Here is a 17,081-nt window from a genome sequence, read left to right on the forward strand (position 1 = left end):
CTTGGTATGTATCTCTTGTAGTTAGATTTTTATCTGGGTACCTTGTTAAGACTTAAGTCAGAACTGGATCCCGATTGTATGAGAAAGAAATTCTCAGGTAAGTGGAGATGTGCATGAAGGAATCAACTTGTGCACTGTGAACTAACTGGAGAAGCAGAAAATAAAATTATTAAAATAATAGCCTAAAAGGAGAGAATAAAATAGAAAAAAGGGCCCCCTTGTTTGAGATTATCACTACCATCTGGGTTGTGAAACATTTGATTCCAATTCCAGAAGCTTGATACCAGAAATAACTTATAACCAGGGACATATGCCGTAGAATTGTCAGGAATGACAGAGTTTTAACTTGTTTTTAATATCTGTATCACAAAATGATGAAGCTGATAAAGGTATACAACTCTGGGGAGGAATGAGCCATATCCTAGGACTTCATGCCACATGTATTTATGCTGTGTCTTTTATACTCATTCTTCTTCCCTTTCTACCCCATGCAAGTTAAAAACCACTTCTGATAAGTAGATAATTCTTGAGACTCTTCTCTGGAGGAAAGCACTGGACATATTTGGAGTCTATTCAGAATCTATAATCCATGGATTTTGCACAGTACTTGCAATGCTATCACAGCTGTCTTTCACAGTGGTCATGCTGGGTGTGACTCTTACTCTTGATACTCTTGATTCTTAGTCAATCTATAATATTTGAGTGAACATTACAGACTGATCACTACTATTTAGGCCTATAGATTAAAAAAAAAAAAAGTGTCACTTTAAGTTCCAGTTCACTACTTCCTGTGTGACCTTCAGCAATTTACTTAAACCCCACTAGTTAATTCATTAAAAAAAAAGGTTAACCTTAATACTATCTGACTCATGGGCAATGCATTTAAAAACATTTCAGTGACATAGAGCAGCTTGAATGTTGACAGCTTTCAAATACTAAATGAGGTGGTCGCTTGTTTAATTCGCATGGAAAAAAAACAAATGGCACAGAATCAATGGTCTGTATCAGGAGGCGGCATAAAGAATTTGAATTTGAGGGTCTTGGGTAACTGAGCTTATAAAATGGTGGTTATTTTTAAAAACCGTCTTTAGGGATTCTTTATACACAAATCTCTTAATTTGCGATCTTTAATTCTCACATCATTAAAGGCTACATTGATTAGAAAGAAATACAGCTTCTTAGGCGTTCACATTTTTTGCTTGAGGAGGAGGTTGCTGCTTTGAAGAGGGAGGAACCTAGAAATTTTTAACCCCTCTAGTCGGATACCTTTTCTCGAAGCTGGCCCCTAGTCTTTTTAGATTTTTCCTGAAACATGACCAAGTCGAGTTTTGATGGCATAAGAACTTGGCATTGAAGGAGTTAAAGGGTCTCCCACACCCCTTTGCTTGAATCCTTCTTTTGTGTACACAGCTGCAGTCGGAGCACGGGTCGGAAAGGAAATGGTTAGAGGAAGAGCTGGTTTTCAGACAAGGCGAGTCTGCGAGGGGGGCTGCGGGGTGGCCTGGGGTTTTACATGCCAGATGTAGGCCTGCCCTGGTGCCTGCCTGGAGCGGCTGGCGTGGTCACGCCGCGGCCCTGTGTGAATTGAGGCGAGGTGATGAGTTAGCGGGTTGCTATGGCGACAGGCTGGTCACGTGACCAGGGTGCTGTGCCGGCGCTCTGACGTCAGCGGCCGGGAGGGCGGGACACAGGAGGGCGGGGCGGGGCGGGAGCAGAGCGGGGAGAAGCGAGCTAGCAGGCGGCAGGCACGGTCCGTGTGCTGAGCAGGCGAGCGAGCGGGAAGACGCAGCCACCTTCCTCACCAGCCAGCCCACAGCGGTTTGTTCCCTTTCTTGGGAGTGCGCCAATGCCTGGGCCGACCCAAACCCTGTCCCCAAATGGCGAGAACAACAACGACATCATCCAGGATAACGGGACCATCATTCCTTTCCGGAAGCACACAGTGCGCGGGGAGCGTTCCTACAGGTAATGGGGCTGGCACTGGGGCAGTGCCGGGCCGGGGACCCTGGCGGGGGCGCGCGGAAATCCGGCCGGTTATATAATGGAGCTGATGCTTCCCGCGACCCGGGCTGCAGATGTGCGTTTGTGAAGGCAGTTGCGATCATTTGGTATCTGTTTTCGTGTGTCATGTTGGGTATGCATCCAGGCTTCACGATTGCAGATGGAAAGCATTTTGTGAATAGGTTTGCTGCCTGCAAGGGGTCTCCCTCCATCTCTTCCTTTCCACATTGATAAAAATGCATGCTATTTCCCCCCTCTCCAAAGGGAGACGGGCTGTAGCACTTCCTTTCCTCTTTCTCTTTTAGATTTTAAAGGAGCCATTAGGTAGCAGTGCCTGAAGGCAGAAAACAAATGGGTGGATGTCGAGAAAAACGTTTGCGCTTAACCTGGAGAGTGTGCAGGAAAGATGGAATCCTCTAGATTAAGCTGCAGTCTGTGATGTTAAACCGCCAGATTGATGGAGCTTTGTAAGAATTCTGCTCGCTGATTGGTGCAAGGATTGACAGCAGAGGTCACAGTGTCAGACATTCACCAAAATTTTCTCCATGGAACCCTAGGTTTATTAGAAAGAGACTGGACTGCAATGAACCCGAAAAAAACTGGGCGCTGTTATGCATTTTCTTAGGAGTTTATGGCCTCCGCATGGGTGGGGGAGCCCTTCCTTCTTATTGACAGTAGAAAGGTAATTCTTGGTATTTTGCTGAGGTCTTCTGATTTGAGGATGGGAATTATCTTGGTCATTGTATTGTGAACCTTTTGATTAATGAGCTGGCCTGTACGGTTGGCATCGTTTTTACATTAACATATCTGGCAATATGTTCCCATAGATAAGCTCATTAAAATTGTTTGCATTGTTTGATAAGGATAACAATGTAATGGAGAATGCAGCTAGGGTCTTAAGCAGCTCAAGGCCAGACTTAAAGGGAGACTGATAGCTATGGTCACATTTCCTCTGAAGTTCTTTTGTACTGGGGTAAGTTATTTTTAAATGTTACCTTGATAACCGCTAACAATGCTTTTGCTTTGAAGCAGAGCACACATACCTCTAAAGCGCATCCTCTCAGCTAGTGAGCAACAGGAAATAACTCTTTTTTTTTTTAAGACTTCATCTAAACATGCAGATGGTGTTACGGGTAGAGTATTCTGTGTGTTTAAATGTTCTGTATCATAAAATAGGGTCAAAAGTACCCCACTCCCTTTCAGTTTGACCAAAGACACATACTATTTGTTGACTCAAAGAAAAAATTATAAGCAACCTTTGCCCCGTCATCTCTGGCAGTTACATAAATACTTGGAGTTAATTTTGGCTGTGCCCATGAGGTCACCCAAATCCCATGCCTTATGGTTCCAATGAATGTGTTGACATGGTATACTTACAGATTTGAAGTACTTGTTATTCTTTTCCTGTAAACCAAAATTAGTCCAAAACTTCTAGGATTCTCCTTTTAGAGCCCCAGTGGTTGGAATGTTGGTCACCTTCTTACCTTTCTCCTGTGAACATTCCAAAGCCTAAAAGTAGAATTTAAAAACAAAAAAGCTTGCATATGCTTTTAGAACACATTTATTTGAAGTCTTCTTATAGTTAATAAATTTGAAGCCCTCATTTCTTACATGATTTAATTCCTGCTATGTTGATAGCAATTGCTTTTTAAGATGGAGTTCCAATTTTACCATGTGGGCCAAAGGAAGTTGCCTAGTTGGGTTTTATTACTCATATGAACTAACTTGAAGTGGCAATGGAAAATCACTTGACAGAAAGGTTAAATGTAACCTTCTTATGATAATATAGTTGCATTTACTTTAATTCAATCTGTTAATGATTTCCATTTCCTGAATTATTTCTAGTTTGCTTGCTGTATCCCTATAATAGTACCTGAAATTATGTAAAACACAAAACTGAAATTTTAATAATGATCTGACTGAACAGATTCTTAAATCAGAGCATCATTGCATTTGTGTTTTATATAATAGAATTACTGGACGTTATAGCAAGAAATGCCATAGGTTAAATGAAGATGGAAGCCTCCAAAATTACATTTGTATTGTCTTATGCATAGGGTGCACTTGGAGACAGACACACTGGATGTTTTCCTTGGTCTGCTTCTCTTTCAAAGTGGATGGCCGATGCAATATAACTACCACGTATTTTTTTGGAGAGACAGAGGAAAGGAAGAAAATGTGACACACTTTTTTTTTTTTTTTTTTTTTTTTTTAATGAAGGAAGCATTCCATCATTATTTTGGCATCCTAAGACTGGGATAATATAGCCATTTATTTGCTGAGGAAACTTGGAAGGCAAATTGAAAGCCATAGTGGAAACTGAACCAAGTAAAAGTTGTACTTTGGCTGTAGTTTTGGGATAGCCCTCACCAATGAGATGTGCTTGAAAATTCTCTTTGGTGTCCCTTGGGGAACCCAGGACCCTGGCAAGACCAGAAACAATTCTGATCTTGGCTGCTTTACTAACTCCTAGGTAGGCTTCCAACAGTCCCTTTATCTTAGGCTTTTTTTTTTTTTTTTTAATTTACCTTTCCTTCTTACATATAAGTATATGCAATCCCATTCTTTGAGATGTTGTGATGTTAACTTCAAACATTAAAAACAAATAATCTCTTAAAAGTGTTATGTAAATATGAGAAGAATGCTGTTATTACTGAGAAGGGATTCTTTCAGGTACTCTTAGACAGGAACACACCTTGCTTTGCTGGCAGCACAAATGAGAGACGAGGACACCTACAGAACAGAACAGTGCCCCTGAGCCCTGCTGTTGGATTAGTGGCCACTCTTCTATTTTTATAGCATATGTACCAGATTGTTCACAGATGAAAGTTCGATATGGTTCCTGACCCAGATCTTAGAACTCAGGTGTCAGGTAGTGTAAACAGAACCCATTTTCACAACTTGGAATAGAGTAGGTGGTAAATCATCAAGGAAACTAGTGTGCATTTGATTAGGAAAGCAAGTTTCCTTCATAAAATTACTCCTGAATTTATAATTTCAGTTGAAAAGAGCCAAGTGCTAAAATGGCTCACAGAGTCGTGTGTGTGTGTGTGTGTGTGTGTGTGTGTGTGTGTGTTTCCCCACTCATGTCCGCTGCCGTGTTATCACCTTCTCAACCCCTGCTTCCTCAGTGTACTGAGGAACATTAGAGAGCCATATATTTTAAGAGTTCCTTAAAAAATAAATGCGTGAGGGCCATCTGAAGCGACACTGTTGAATTCACAGAGTGAACAAGCAGTGTTCTGAGTCTCCCTGGAGAGAATCCTCCCCGTCACTATGTTTCGTGCAGATGCTAGTTGAAAATGAGATTTATTAACAGGCCCTCATGGCATCTTTGTTTGCATACTCCAGGCTTTGGAGAATGAATGTATAAGGCTAGAGGACTATTTTAAAATGGATGTTAGAATGTATAACTACAGTAGCATATGTTTTCTGAAAACTTGGAGGGGGGGGGGAAGATTACCTGGCCCCAGGGGATGGACTGTAAAGAATGGCAAAACTAAAATGTAAGCCTAAAATTTTGGCCTAAAACATCAGGCTTTGCCAATTTTTAAAAAACGAGCTGTTGCTAAGGAAGACAGAGAACTGTCATTTGTGTAGATATAGAAAAGATGGAGGTGGGAAAGTGTGTTCTATTCAGTAGAAGCTATTGTAGCGTGGCTTCCTTTTACCAGAATTTATATTTCAGATCACATCCCCCAAAGCAATTGCTATCAACAACCAAGGTCTAACTTCACATATCCGTTGTGTACCTATTAGGGCCATCTGGGTTTAATACTGCCAAAGGAGGTTTTGGAAAATATGACTTGATGTTTAATATCTTTCTTAGTGTTTGCAAAAGTCAGAGGGTTACTTGATGTTTTGCCAGGGGCCCAACCTTGGAACTTCTTTTCAGGGTCCTCATCAGAGCCTCCATGAAGGGGATGGTCTTTGGTGCACTTGTCCTTTGGGGAGAGGTCCACCCCTGCTCTGTAGTTTGTTGTCATAGTATCTGTTTACAGTGCAAGATCTTAGCAAAGCAGTTGTGTGAGATTACACTCTGGAATTAGAAGGTTGATTTCCTTATGCAGCATCTTTTGTGTGTTGATGGCAATCCTATCAAAGCTGCAATAAGTACTTAGATTAGACAAAATATCAAGTCATCTAAAATATCAGGTCTAATCTAAATATTCCATTTGGATCAGAGAATTAATTCAGTTAATGTTTGAGAATATACTCTGGCCAAAGTCTGTGCTAGATACCCCTTAGGGACCTTGAATTCTAGCAAAGTCGGATATAAACAGCTCATTTTGCAGGAAATTTACATCGCTGTCAATATTTTGCATAGCCTGATAGCAAATGTGGTTTGCATTTCCTGAGCTCGCAGTGACTCAAAGTAAGACAAGATATTCTCAAGGAGAGTATGATGTAGGAATCTAAAAGTTGCTGTGGGGAACCAAATATATTGGTGAAAAGAGCATAGGCTTTAAAATCAGTTTTCATTGACCTGGCCAGGGTGGGCAATGGCGTGGGGGATGGAGGCAGGAGCTTTGAAAGATAGGCAGAATAGTGGGAGCTTAGAAGTAGGAAACCACGGCAGGTTTATTACCTGACAGACAGCATAATGGAAACAGAGATGTGTGCTTGAATGTCTGCTGTTTGGAAATGAGAGTTGAAAGGAAAGTGGTGTCTACCAGTGTCCATTCAGTGGGACCTGGAATTACTTAGAGAATACTTAATACTATGAGAGAATTCAAGACCCCTAATGTGCAGGGATCAGGATGAGGTAGTTAGATGGATGTTCTCTGGCTCAGGGCATCTATCTCTCCCTGTGAAGAAGCGTTGAATGCAGCAGAACTTCATAAAAGTACCTGGGTCAGACAGTGGCTTTTACACTTGAAGATGCCCACTTGGTAGCTAGCAGTCTGACTTATGGGGTAGCAAGTGTGGAGCCCTTACAGTGTTCTGATCCTCCCAAACCCAAAAGCAGGGTGGTTGGTACTTCACTGTGAAGGATCATGCCATAAGAGCTGCACATGGGGCTGGTGAAGCTGCTTAGAATGCTCCATAAGACTCTAGGCCAGTTCCTCACAGTTAGAAGGCATCACCTTGATGGCAGCTCCTGATGGACTGAGAGTATACCCTGGGTCATATTTCTAAATTTTGTCAGTTTTACTTTAAAGGACAAATTGATTCGTCCGTCTAGGAAAAGTGTATTTTTCCACAGTGAGATATGTTAGAATATATATGTTAGAATAGTTTCATTCTTCTAACTTCAGGCTCATTCAGTTATCTGCCTCTGGAACACTAATTTGAATGTCATACTCAGCCAATATGTTAACTGTTATTTCAGTAAGCCCTTTTGCTTATCATACTCCATGAACATCCCATTGGTAACCTACGAGCCTGTTTCGTAGCTCATTTTAAAATTCTGATTACTTAATGTTTCTGGCCCTTCGTGTTTATTACTACATTGAGAGACTTCTTCCAAAATGCAAAGCTACAATTCATGTAGTTAAAAAAAAAAAGTATGACTTTTGCCTCACTGAGGCAAAGACAGTTCTCCTAAATGTTTTTGTGAAATGTATCTCCAAAGATGATCTTTTATTTTAATGAAAAATAAATCATAGTAAGGTAAAGATCAAGCAGAGTTTTATAGGCCACTAAGAAATAAATTCTTTATAGGTTACTTAAAAAAAAAATCTACTTGTACATTTTCAGTTTCAAATTTCCTTAATCAGGGTTGTACTCACTTGAATCAGTACAGACTTTCTTAAAGCATTAGTTTGCTTTTAATTTGTTTTGTTTTTAAAGGATGTTGATGACAGATACTTAGGATGATGGAGCTGATGGCAGCTTTTAGTGATGTCGTCCTTTAATTCTTAGCAAACATGGAAGAAACATGCTCAGCAAAACCTCAGTCTTTCTATTGTTTCTAGTCCTTGCTTGGTTCTGGCAGGTAAAATTATTCTGTCCATCAAATCTGATTTTGGTCATGACTTTGGAACAGAAAAAGGACAGGCCAAGCGATTTAAGAGTGGCGAGTACATATATTGTGCACATGCATGTGCACGTGTGCACTCACTGGGGGAAGTCTATAACTGGTGATCTTTTTCCAATATGTCATTTTGATAGCGACACTGCACTTCCTAAAGGTATTGTGGCTACCTATAACATTTCATAGGGGAGACTTTGTGGAGATCTGAATTTTAACTGTGCACAGAGTTGATCCTGAAGTTAGTGGCCAATTTTTGTTATTGCATAAGCCTAAAAGGGCTGTGCTCCTTATGGGAGGCACAATTTAGATTTCTGTAATCCCATTTCATTTTTCTTAGGAGTAGTGTTTTGTTTTGTTTTGCCTTAAAGACATTAATTCCTTGTTCTTTATTTAGTGTCAGCCCACCCTGGCAAAGCCTTGGGAGGTAATTCATCAAAAATGCCAGAGGCATTGACATGTCTGGGAGACTTTCTCATGTTCACAGTTATACTCTGATTATAAACAGTGATATCCTTCATGTAAGAGCCCTCTATGATGCCCAGCAAGTTTTGCATTTGGAGCCCCACAGATTGGGAGAAAATGGAGCTACCAAAAAATAGGGTATTCTCTTCCTCCTGCCCTCCATCTGCTCCCTTTTTGGAATTACCAAACTTATTTCAGCTTACTAAAAATGGGAGTTTTTTAAAAATTCCCACCGTTGGAGTTTGAACAGTTATTGTTATATTAAAATTCAGTCCACAATTCTTCATTCAACAGACTTAACGAGTTCTTTCTATATTCCAGTCTCTATGCTGGGTCCTTCCTGGAAGGAGCCTCCAGAGGCCTGGGCATGAGGCCGACTGAGTGCCAGTGGGAGGGGTCTGAGAGGTGGGGTGCCCACACCTGGCTGGAGAGCACCCAGAGTGTGTGTCTGTTTTTTTCTGGAGTATCGCTGTTATTGACTCAAAAGTCTTCAGTTGATTCATTTGTCATAATAAAATAATTTTGTGATTCCTGTGCCTATACTTGGTAAGGGCAAAATTATCACTTTTCATTTTCCAAAAGCCTTCAGATACAAAGCATGTAAATAAAAACTATGTTTGTGTTGTATGCCCTACCATGACCTCTATATGCGCTCTATTAACATAGACTTGAGGCACAAATTTGAGCATTGTTGAATGACTTGTGGCAGAAAGGTCACATCTCTCATAAGACTTAATCTATTTTGATCCCTCAATTTTTATGATATGTGTATTGGCTACCACCAGGTTAAAAATAGTACATTATTGTTTACTAACTTGTACATAAATAGGAAAGTGAGACTGTTTCTATATTCACTTGATAAACTGCCTGGAGAAACTGAAAGCATAGAAACTCATAAAAGCAGGAATTGAGCAAATTAGTCGCTAGGTGCCTTTTAATGTTTTTTTTTTTTTTTTCCAAAAAATTGAAGCTTTATAAATGCATTGCCTAATCAAACAGTGGTGTGTCATTGAAGCACTTTAATAGCATGGATTTTAAATTTCAATGAGTTTGAATTTTAAATTTCAATGAGTTTGAATTTTAATTTAATGAGTTATACATGTTGAACTGGTAGGAAACGTCTCAACTATTCATGGACTTATGAAATCACATGGGGGATATTAAACCTTTGCCTAATGCAACGACCATTCTTCCATGAAGGCATCCTCATCGCAGATGCACTGTGCTCTCCCAGCATCTGCCTGGTGCGGCCCCTGAGGTTTCACCCCTCCATCGTCCACATTTTGTTTCGTTTTCTCCAGCGCGCACACTGGAGCAGGCTGCGTTGTTTCGGTGATGTGTCCAGCCTGATTAGTATGCTCTGCGAATCCTGCTCTAACTGCAAAATAATCCTCAGAGAGAGGATTATTTTTCAATATCCTCTTTGCAGTTTTGTTTTCTTCTCATTTATTGAGCACCTGCTGTTTCAGGTAACGTGCAAGGCCTTACCACAGTGAGATTACAGGTAATTGCCATTTTTTTAGACACTCTCGACTGCAGCCCCTGTCCTCCTGCAGCTGGCCTAAGCTCCCTTCTTAGCGCACTTAAGGAGTAGTAGTTGCTCTTCGTGTAACCCCCACCCCCAGATCCTGTGATGATGGCCAGGAAACCAGCCATCTGCACTCACTGTGCCTCCCCATGGCAGCCTCCTGACCCACTAGGCTGGTAAAGTCCAAGTGGACCCCAGGGAGACTGACCAGTTAGGAAAAAACAGGCAGGAGGAGAGCTCTGCATACATTATCCTTGCTGTAGGGACCTGCTCACTGCAACTGTGAAATAGAGGCTTGTGACCTGAATGTCTCTTCTGAAAAGGAGGAAGCAGAAGATGGGGTCCGTGGTGCGGGGTGGGAAGCAGGTATGTGCATCCTAGAGGAGGGTTTCTTGGGATGAAGGTACTAACCTCTCCTCTCCACATCTCTTTTTGTTAGTGGCAAGTTTACTTTGCCCATGAACGGCTATTCTTTAGGGAAAGAAGAAAATGATAAGTGCTTTGTAAGCCTAGGCAGGGATCTGGCGACAGGAGGAAATGGGACCAGAGAGTCTCTCCCCAGTCTCCTACTGGGGCCTGGAATGCACAGTAAATTAAGAAGCAGATTTGGTGTTTGGAAAGCTGATTTTTCTTTCCCTGGAAGTTGATAGGCAGGTAGAATTGTCATCCCACTGACTTTAAGGTGTTCATATGAGTAACTGAATCAGTTTTCAGCCTGTGTGATGAGCTTCTTCCTCATTCCAGTTCAGAGCTTGTTCTAGATGGAAAAGATGGCCTGGAACATCCAGCACCTCTTTTACTACTCCACATTATGACCTAGGATGAGCCTGATTTTCCTGCTGTGTATATGGAATAATAACAGCACCAACTTCATGTGGTTCTTATGTGGCTTAAATGAGATGGACAATGTAAAGTACACCATCTGGTGCCTGTTGCAAAATAAATTCCTTAAAGAATGTTATTGCTTGTAGTTTGAATCTATTCTTTACCCCATCTTTGTAGTGATCTCTCATTTTTATGTTCCAACTACCTGATACAATACCTGGCATATAACAAATGTTTATTAAAAATCCAAGTCAGATCTGGAAAAATTCAAACCAGTTATATTGTAGTCTTCCCCCCATCAACTTTGTTAAGAATTAATGTCAATATGATAGACTGCATCTATTTAAAGGGTCAATGAGTTTTGGTATTGTGTACCTCAAAGTCATCACCAGTCAGGATACAGAATGTTTTCCATCACCGCCACCTCCAGAATTCCTTATAGCCTTCTCTGTTCATATCTCTTCTTTCAACAGCCACAGGAACCACTGATCTGCTTTCTCTCACTACAGATTAGATTCGATTTTTTTTTTAATAAATGAAATCATACAGAGTCCACGACTGCTCTGACTTGGCTAATGAATTTGAGATTCATCCATAGCAAGTAAGTCTGCAGTCCGTTACTCTTTATTGCTGAGTAGTATTCCATCATATGGCGGTGCCATATTTTGTTTATCCATTCAGTAGTTGATGAACATTTGAGTTGTTTCTAGTTTTGAGCAGTTATGAAGAAAGCCTCCATGAATATTCATGTACAGATCTTTGTGGGGACATGTTTTCTTTTCTCTGGGGTAAATGCCTAAGAGTAGAATGATTAGATGATGTGACTGGTGTTGAATTTAAGAAACTGCAAACAATTGTTCAAAGTGGTTGCACCATTTTAGAGAGTTCTTTCCCTGTCTTTGGCAATACTTGGTATCATCAGTCTTATGACTTTGAGCTGTATTTATGGGTGCGTAGAGGTATCTCACTGAGATTTTAATTCATTTTTCTGATGACTTATCATGTTGGGTCATACCTTCTTTGGTGAAATGTTTAAACCTTTTGCCTAGTTTTTAAAAGTTAGGTTGTCTTTTTGTTATAAGAGGACTATAAAAATATATATTCTGAACACTGTAATACAGTTTTGATTAAATTTTAATATACCCAGGTCTTGTATTCTGAACCTAAATATAAACCCCTCAAGAAAAAAGATAGTTACTTTTACCTGGTTTTGTCCTTTAGAGCATTTAGGTCACAGTCCAGTAAGTACAGGTTGACCATCCCTCATCTGAAATGCTTGGGACCAGGAATGTTTCAGAGTTGAGAATATTTCCATAAGCTTTCCTGGCAAAGCCTCTCTAATACAAGACTTTTTGAGTATCATATCAGTGCTTCCAAAAATTGGATGCCCTCTCATTTTTAAATTCTGGAGCATTTCAGAGTTGGGGCTTGGGGATTAGAGATGCTCAATCTGTACATTCTAAATAATTATAGTGAAATAGACTGCAAAGGAGTAACAGAACAATTATTTTAACTCAGAAGAAATAATAAGTCTACTTTAAGTTTCATATGAAAGTTTTTAATCTAGGACCTGGGTTTTCTTTGGGGTTTGGATAAATATGAAACATTCTTAATTTGTGGAGAACACTATAATTTATGTAGATATGCTTTTCTTCATATTCTTGTCCTCTTGATGCTAGATCAAATGTCCCGTTATTAAGTTTAAGAGGGAAATGTGTGTAGAAATTTTTTTTTTCTTTAAATGTGACAAAGGAACAATTTGCATGGTTTCAAAATCTTGCCCAGGATAACTAAGCATTGGATGCCCCGTCATTTTTAAATTCTGAGGCAAACATTCCCCAAATCTTCCTGACTGCATTCTATCCAAGTTGGTGGGATTATTGTTTTTGCAAGAGTCTCATAAGATCAGGGGTTTACATGAAAGGATCTACTGAGGGTCCTTGTTATCTTGACAGAGTGGCCTGCTTGGTTTCCAGAATCTGTTTGGGAATCTTTCCAGCAAAATCCCAGTTTTTAACCACATTTGTTTCAAAAATCCAAAGATACTGTAAAATACAAGTTCACATACGATTTCACAAATGGCCTGGACCACTGAGTAGATTTTGTACATGTAACTTATTTCCTTTATCATTTATTCATAATGACTGCCAGAACTTTCAGGCCAAACTTAAGGTGAATTACTGCCTTCCCTAAAGGCAGTAGTCTCTTGCTCTCCAGACTGTGGTTGATGATTTTCTGTGTTCTGGTTGGGACTGAGCAGGCCATAGCACTTGAGGATTGGTGGAGAGTTAAGACTGTTCTTTTGCTTTAACTGAGGAGATTCCGTGAAAGGAAGCCAAATGCTATTAGACAGGACATCCTGTGATTCCCTTAGTTTACGATGGCCAAGGACAGGACTTTTTTCAATAAATGATTGCTTGCTTCCTTTCTCGTTAACTAGGGAGCCCAAACTGTATATCTCCTTTTGGAATTTAGGCTCTCTAGCAAACAGCTAACCCCCATAAAAGTCAATTGAATACTCATGTATTGGGAAAATGTCCATGTCTTTGTATGTGAGACCGTGATAATTTAGTCATTTTTAGCATTTAAGTAACCACCAATCCTGTTTTCTTGAAGTAATAATCCAACAAAAGGAAAATGATCAAAGTAGGAGTTCTTGAAATTAAACATGCATGCTGAAATAAAATTTGAGAATCGGGTACATTTTGACATGCCTACACAAGTAAATACAGTGCAAACATGTGAAGAAGATATGAAAAATGTCCACAAATAACAGAAATGGTCTGATTGTTTCAAAAGTATATATGGATTTTCTTAGTTTCCTAGGGCGTCCACAACAAATTTTCACAAACTGGATGACTTAAAATGCATCCTCTCTCCCTGGGTGTGAGTAGAAATGTAAAATCCAAGGTATTGGCAGTATCACACTCCTTCCAGGGACTGGGGATGAAGCCTGCCTGTCTTTCTACTTCTGCTCCGCCATGTGTTCCCTGGCTTGTGGTCTCCTCACTTCAGTCCCAACCTTTCATTACCCCACACTGTCTTCCTCATGTGCTTTTTACATGGCCGCCTTCTGTGAGGACACCAGACCCACCCTGATCCAACATGACCTCATCTTAACTAAGTACATCTCCAGCAACCCTATTTTCAAATAAGGTTCCATTCTGAGGTTGCAGGTAGACATGAATTTGGGGGAGACACTCTTCAACTGTGTGTATAGATACATGTGTGTGTGTGTATGGATGCATTTTTAAAATGTATGTGAATATACATATACTTCCCTACCACACACACAGGAGAGGTTTAGAAAGAATTGACTATAAGTGCTAGAACTGAGTAGTGCAATAATATGGATATTTTAATTTTTTTCTGTGTGTTCTACTTTTCCTATAGTGAAAATGTATGATTTTTAATATAAAATCTATTTCTTAAAATGAAAAGTAGCACCTCAGCATGTTTTTTTTTTAAAATAGCTGTTTTCTTTTTATCAGCATCCTACCTTAAATTTGTTGTTTCTTTGCCTTTTCAAACTATTGTGGAGATATTTTAACTTTAAGAATTAATCCTCTATAGCATATTTGCACACATACAAATATATGTAATGAGTCAGTTGATGTTTTATGGTATCAAACATTTATCATGCTTAATATTATGCTAATTATAGCAATAATTAAGACTGAAATAATGCAGAGTAAAATAGTATTTGAGACATTCCGAGTCAACCAGTGTGATATCAGGTTTTGGTTTAAGTTCAGAAAGCCAAAAAAAAAAAAAATGTTATGACTGTTATTCAATTGCTGAATTGAAACCTAATTTTTATAATGTGATTTAAATACTCTAAGTCAGATTAATCCTAGGAACCTAGGAACGAGGCATGGCAACCGGATGGGGACACTTTACCAGATTTATGAATTTCATCTGTTCAAATTGGCTCAAATATTAAATAACTTTTAACACACATCCACTCTAGAACTGACTTCATCGCTCCCCCTGTGTGTTCTTTAGACAGTTTTGTCTGTAATAACATCTCTAGCTATGTAGTCAAATATAGTCTTCTCATAAGTAATTTCCTTTCTCTTAATTATCTTTGAATGCTTGCTTGTCAATTATTGTCTGTCTTTAAGAATCCCAAGTTTAATAAAGCACTGACTTCAGTGGAGACCACTAATCCCCCACATGTTAACTACTGCAGTCTATTAAATGTTGTCCTCTGCTCCCTGAAGTCCTCACACCACAGAGCTGCAGAGTCAAGGGGAGGCTGCAGGGCCAACTCCTCTCCTTCCACTCCTCCCTAAACCAAGGGTCTTCCCACATGTCTGCCCTACTGTGGTTTCTGTGCCTGATTCAGTTTGAACATGGCACAGTTCTTACCACTTTTCTTTTACTTGAGTGTTCAGTTTCTGCACTTTCCTTTGAGAATTGTAGTGCACACTGATGCTGGAAGTGTAACTTTTAACTCTGTAACAAGACAGTGGGGAGGAGAGTAGATGAGTACTGCAGATTGAGTTGTCTGCTTGCGTGCATGTGCACACAGTTGTATGTAAACCAGTGTTTGTTAGGGGCTGCTACATACTTAGATGCAAAAATCTATCAGTCTCTTTATTCTTCATTCCAGCAAATTAATAGAAAATGAAAGTATTGATTAAAAACAAACAAACAAAAACCCCTCTTCTTTCATTCTAGAATACAAAATGGTGTCTGATTGCCTAAACAAGAGTACAGGGAAACCTACTGATGAGAAAAGAAGGATGAACTCTAACCCTGGGGTAGAACTTTAGAAAGTTAGGGGGAAATCTCTGAGATGAGAGAGTCATTTCATCTGGGAAAGGAACTTTTGGCAATGATGCCTTGGGGAACTGGTTATGAAATAATGCTGCTGGTTTTTCCCCACAGCTACACCAGTTTGGATGAACATCACTAATCTTAGCTCAGCTATAGCAATGACCAGAATTTCCATTTGCTGTTCCTCAACATGTAAGAGAGAACCCATTTTGTATGTAATTTGCAGATTGTTCTCCTGGGGTTGGACAGCAGGTTTGATTCTTAGGTGATCTTAGGTAAGAGTTGAAAAGTTTAATGTTATGCTGTTTCCCAATTTGAAATTTTCCATTTTGGTTGCATGTCAAGTCTACGTGGAAAGAATTAAGCAGAGAGGGTGCAAATAGGATTAGGTGGATGTAGATGTATATTACCCAGTTTGGAATCACAGTCACTGGAATATTTTTTCACACTGGACTTCACATCTCTCATTTATTAATCGGCTTAATTTTATCGATACTTCATTTTCATTTCCATTTCAGATTGTCTTCATGAATTTTAAAGTGAATTTTACCATAATATAAATACAGACCTTTGGCTAGGCACCAATCTCTAAGAGTAAGATACCAGGAGTCCCCCCCCCCCCCCCACTTTTTGAACGAAATAGATTTTTCTAAACACATAGTCAAGATAACAATACAAAGTCTTTTATTGGCTTTGAAAAAATTATAAGTAATATATTTGATCTCTGTCCACTTTGACTAATCTACCACAAAAAAGCAGATTGGGAGATTTGAGTCCAAAATATGTACTAACTAGAAATGTAAAATGTGGTGATTCCTAAAATATTAGCATGGCTTATGTGTTACAGCTGGCAGGTTTTCCAGCCAAAAACTGTTCCCAGTAATAAACTGAGTAACTAGTCACCCAACTCTTCTACATTTTGGGCTTTTCCTCATGGAAATGTATAGTAGAAAATCATCTTGGTTAAAATGGAAAATGAATCCTTGGTAAGAATTAAAAAAGGAAAAATAGTTTTATAAGTGGCCACAATAGTGTCCTCATTTGGAGTTCTTTCTCTTTCAACTTATTCTCATGACATAATAAAGACAGAGATCAAGGAGGACTTTGGAGAGCAAGAATCCTAGAGATCCAAATCCCACCTCTGCCATTTAATAATTGCAACTGGGAAAGTCACTACACCTCTCTGACTGTCATTTTCTACATCATGGCATAAAAGCAGCTGCTACCTGTTGTGTAGACAAAATGAGAAAAGGCATGTTCACTTGTTGACTCTTGTACTAGGCGTGTGGAAAGTTTTCAGTGAATGCTATTATGTCATCTAATCTGGTCCTTCTGCTTTACCACTGAAGAAAACGAGATCCTAAATAATGGAGGCACATGTGTGCAAGTAGACCCAGCTGTTTGGTGGGAGCTCTGGGACTAGAAGCTGGTGCCCTTGACTCCTGGGGCAGAGCTCTTCGGAAGCCGCACAACGACTAGTGAGCTTTTCATATCTGGGTTCCAGGC

At 39.7% G+C, this 17,081-nt stretch overlaps 1 protein-coding gene across 5 annotated transcripts in view; it reads left to right on the forward strand.

Moving 5' to 3' along the window:
* The window catches only part of MAPRE2 (microtubule associated protein RP/EB family member 2), a 144,029-nt gene that overhangs the window by 53,263 nt on the left and 73,685 nt on the right, over positions 1-17,081 (forward strand). Inside the window, exon 1 of one of the 5 annotated variants that reach the window (XM_079108586.1) lies at positions 1,710-1,965. The exons of 3 other annotated variants lie outside the window; for them this stretch is intronic. In XM_079108586.1, coding sequence (XP_078964712.1) covers positions 1,847-1,965 — 119 coding nt within the window. In that variant the 5' untranslated portion in view covers positions 1,710-1,846. Of the gene's footprint in view, positions 1-1,709; positions 1,966-17,081 lie in introns of those variants that run through there. One more of the 5 variants, XM_079108590.1, reaches the window with a different exon arrangement.

This window comes from Sciurus vulgaris, assembly GCF_902686455.1.
Source record: "Sciurus vulgaris genome assembly, chromosome: 13".
Lineage (NCBI taxonomy): Eukaryota > Metazoa > Chordata > Mammalia > Rodentia > Sciuridae > Sciurus > Sciurus vulgaris.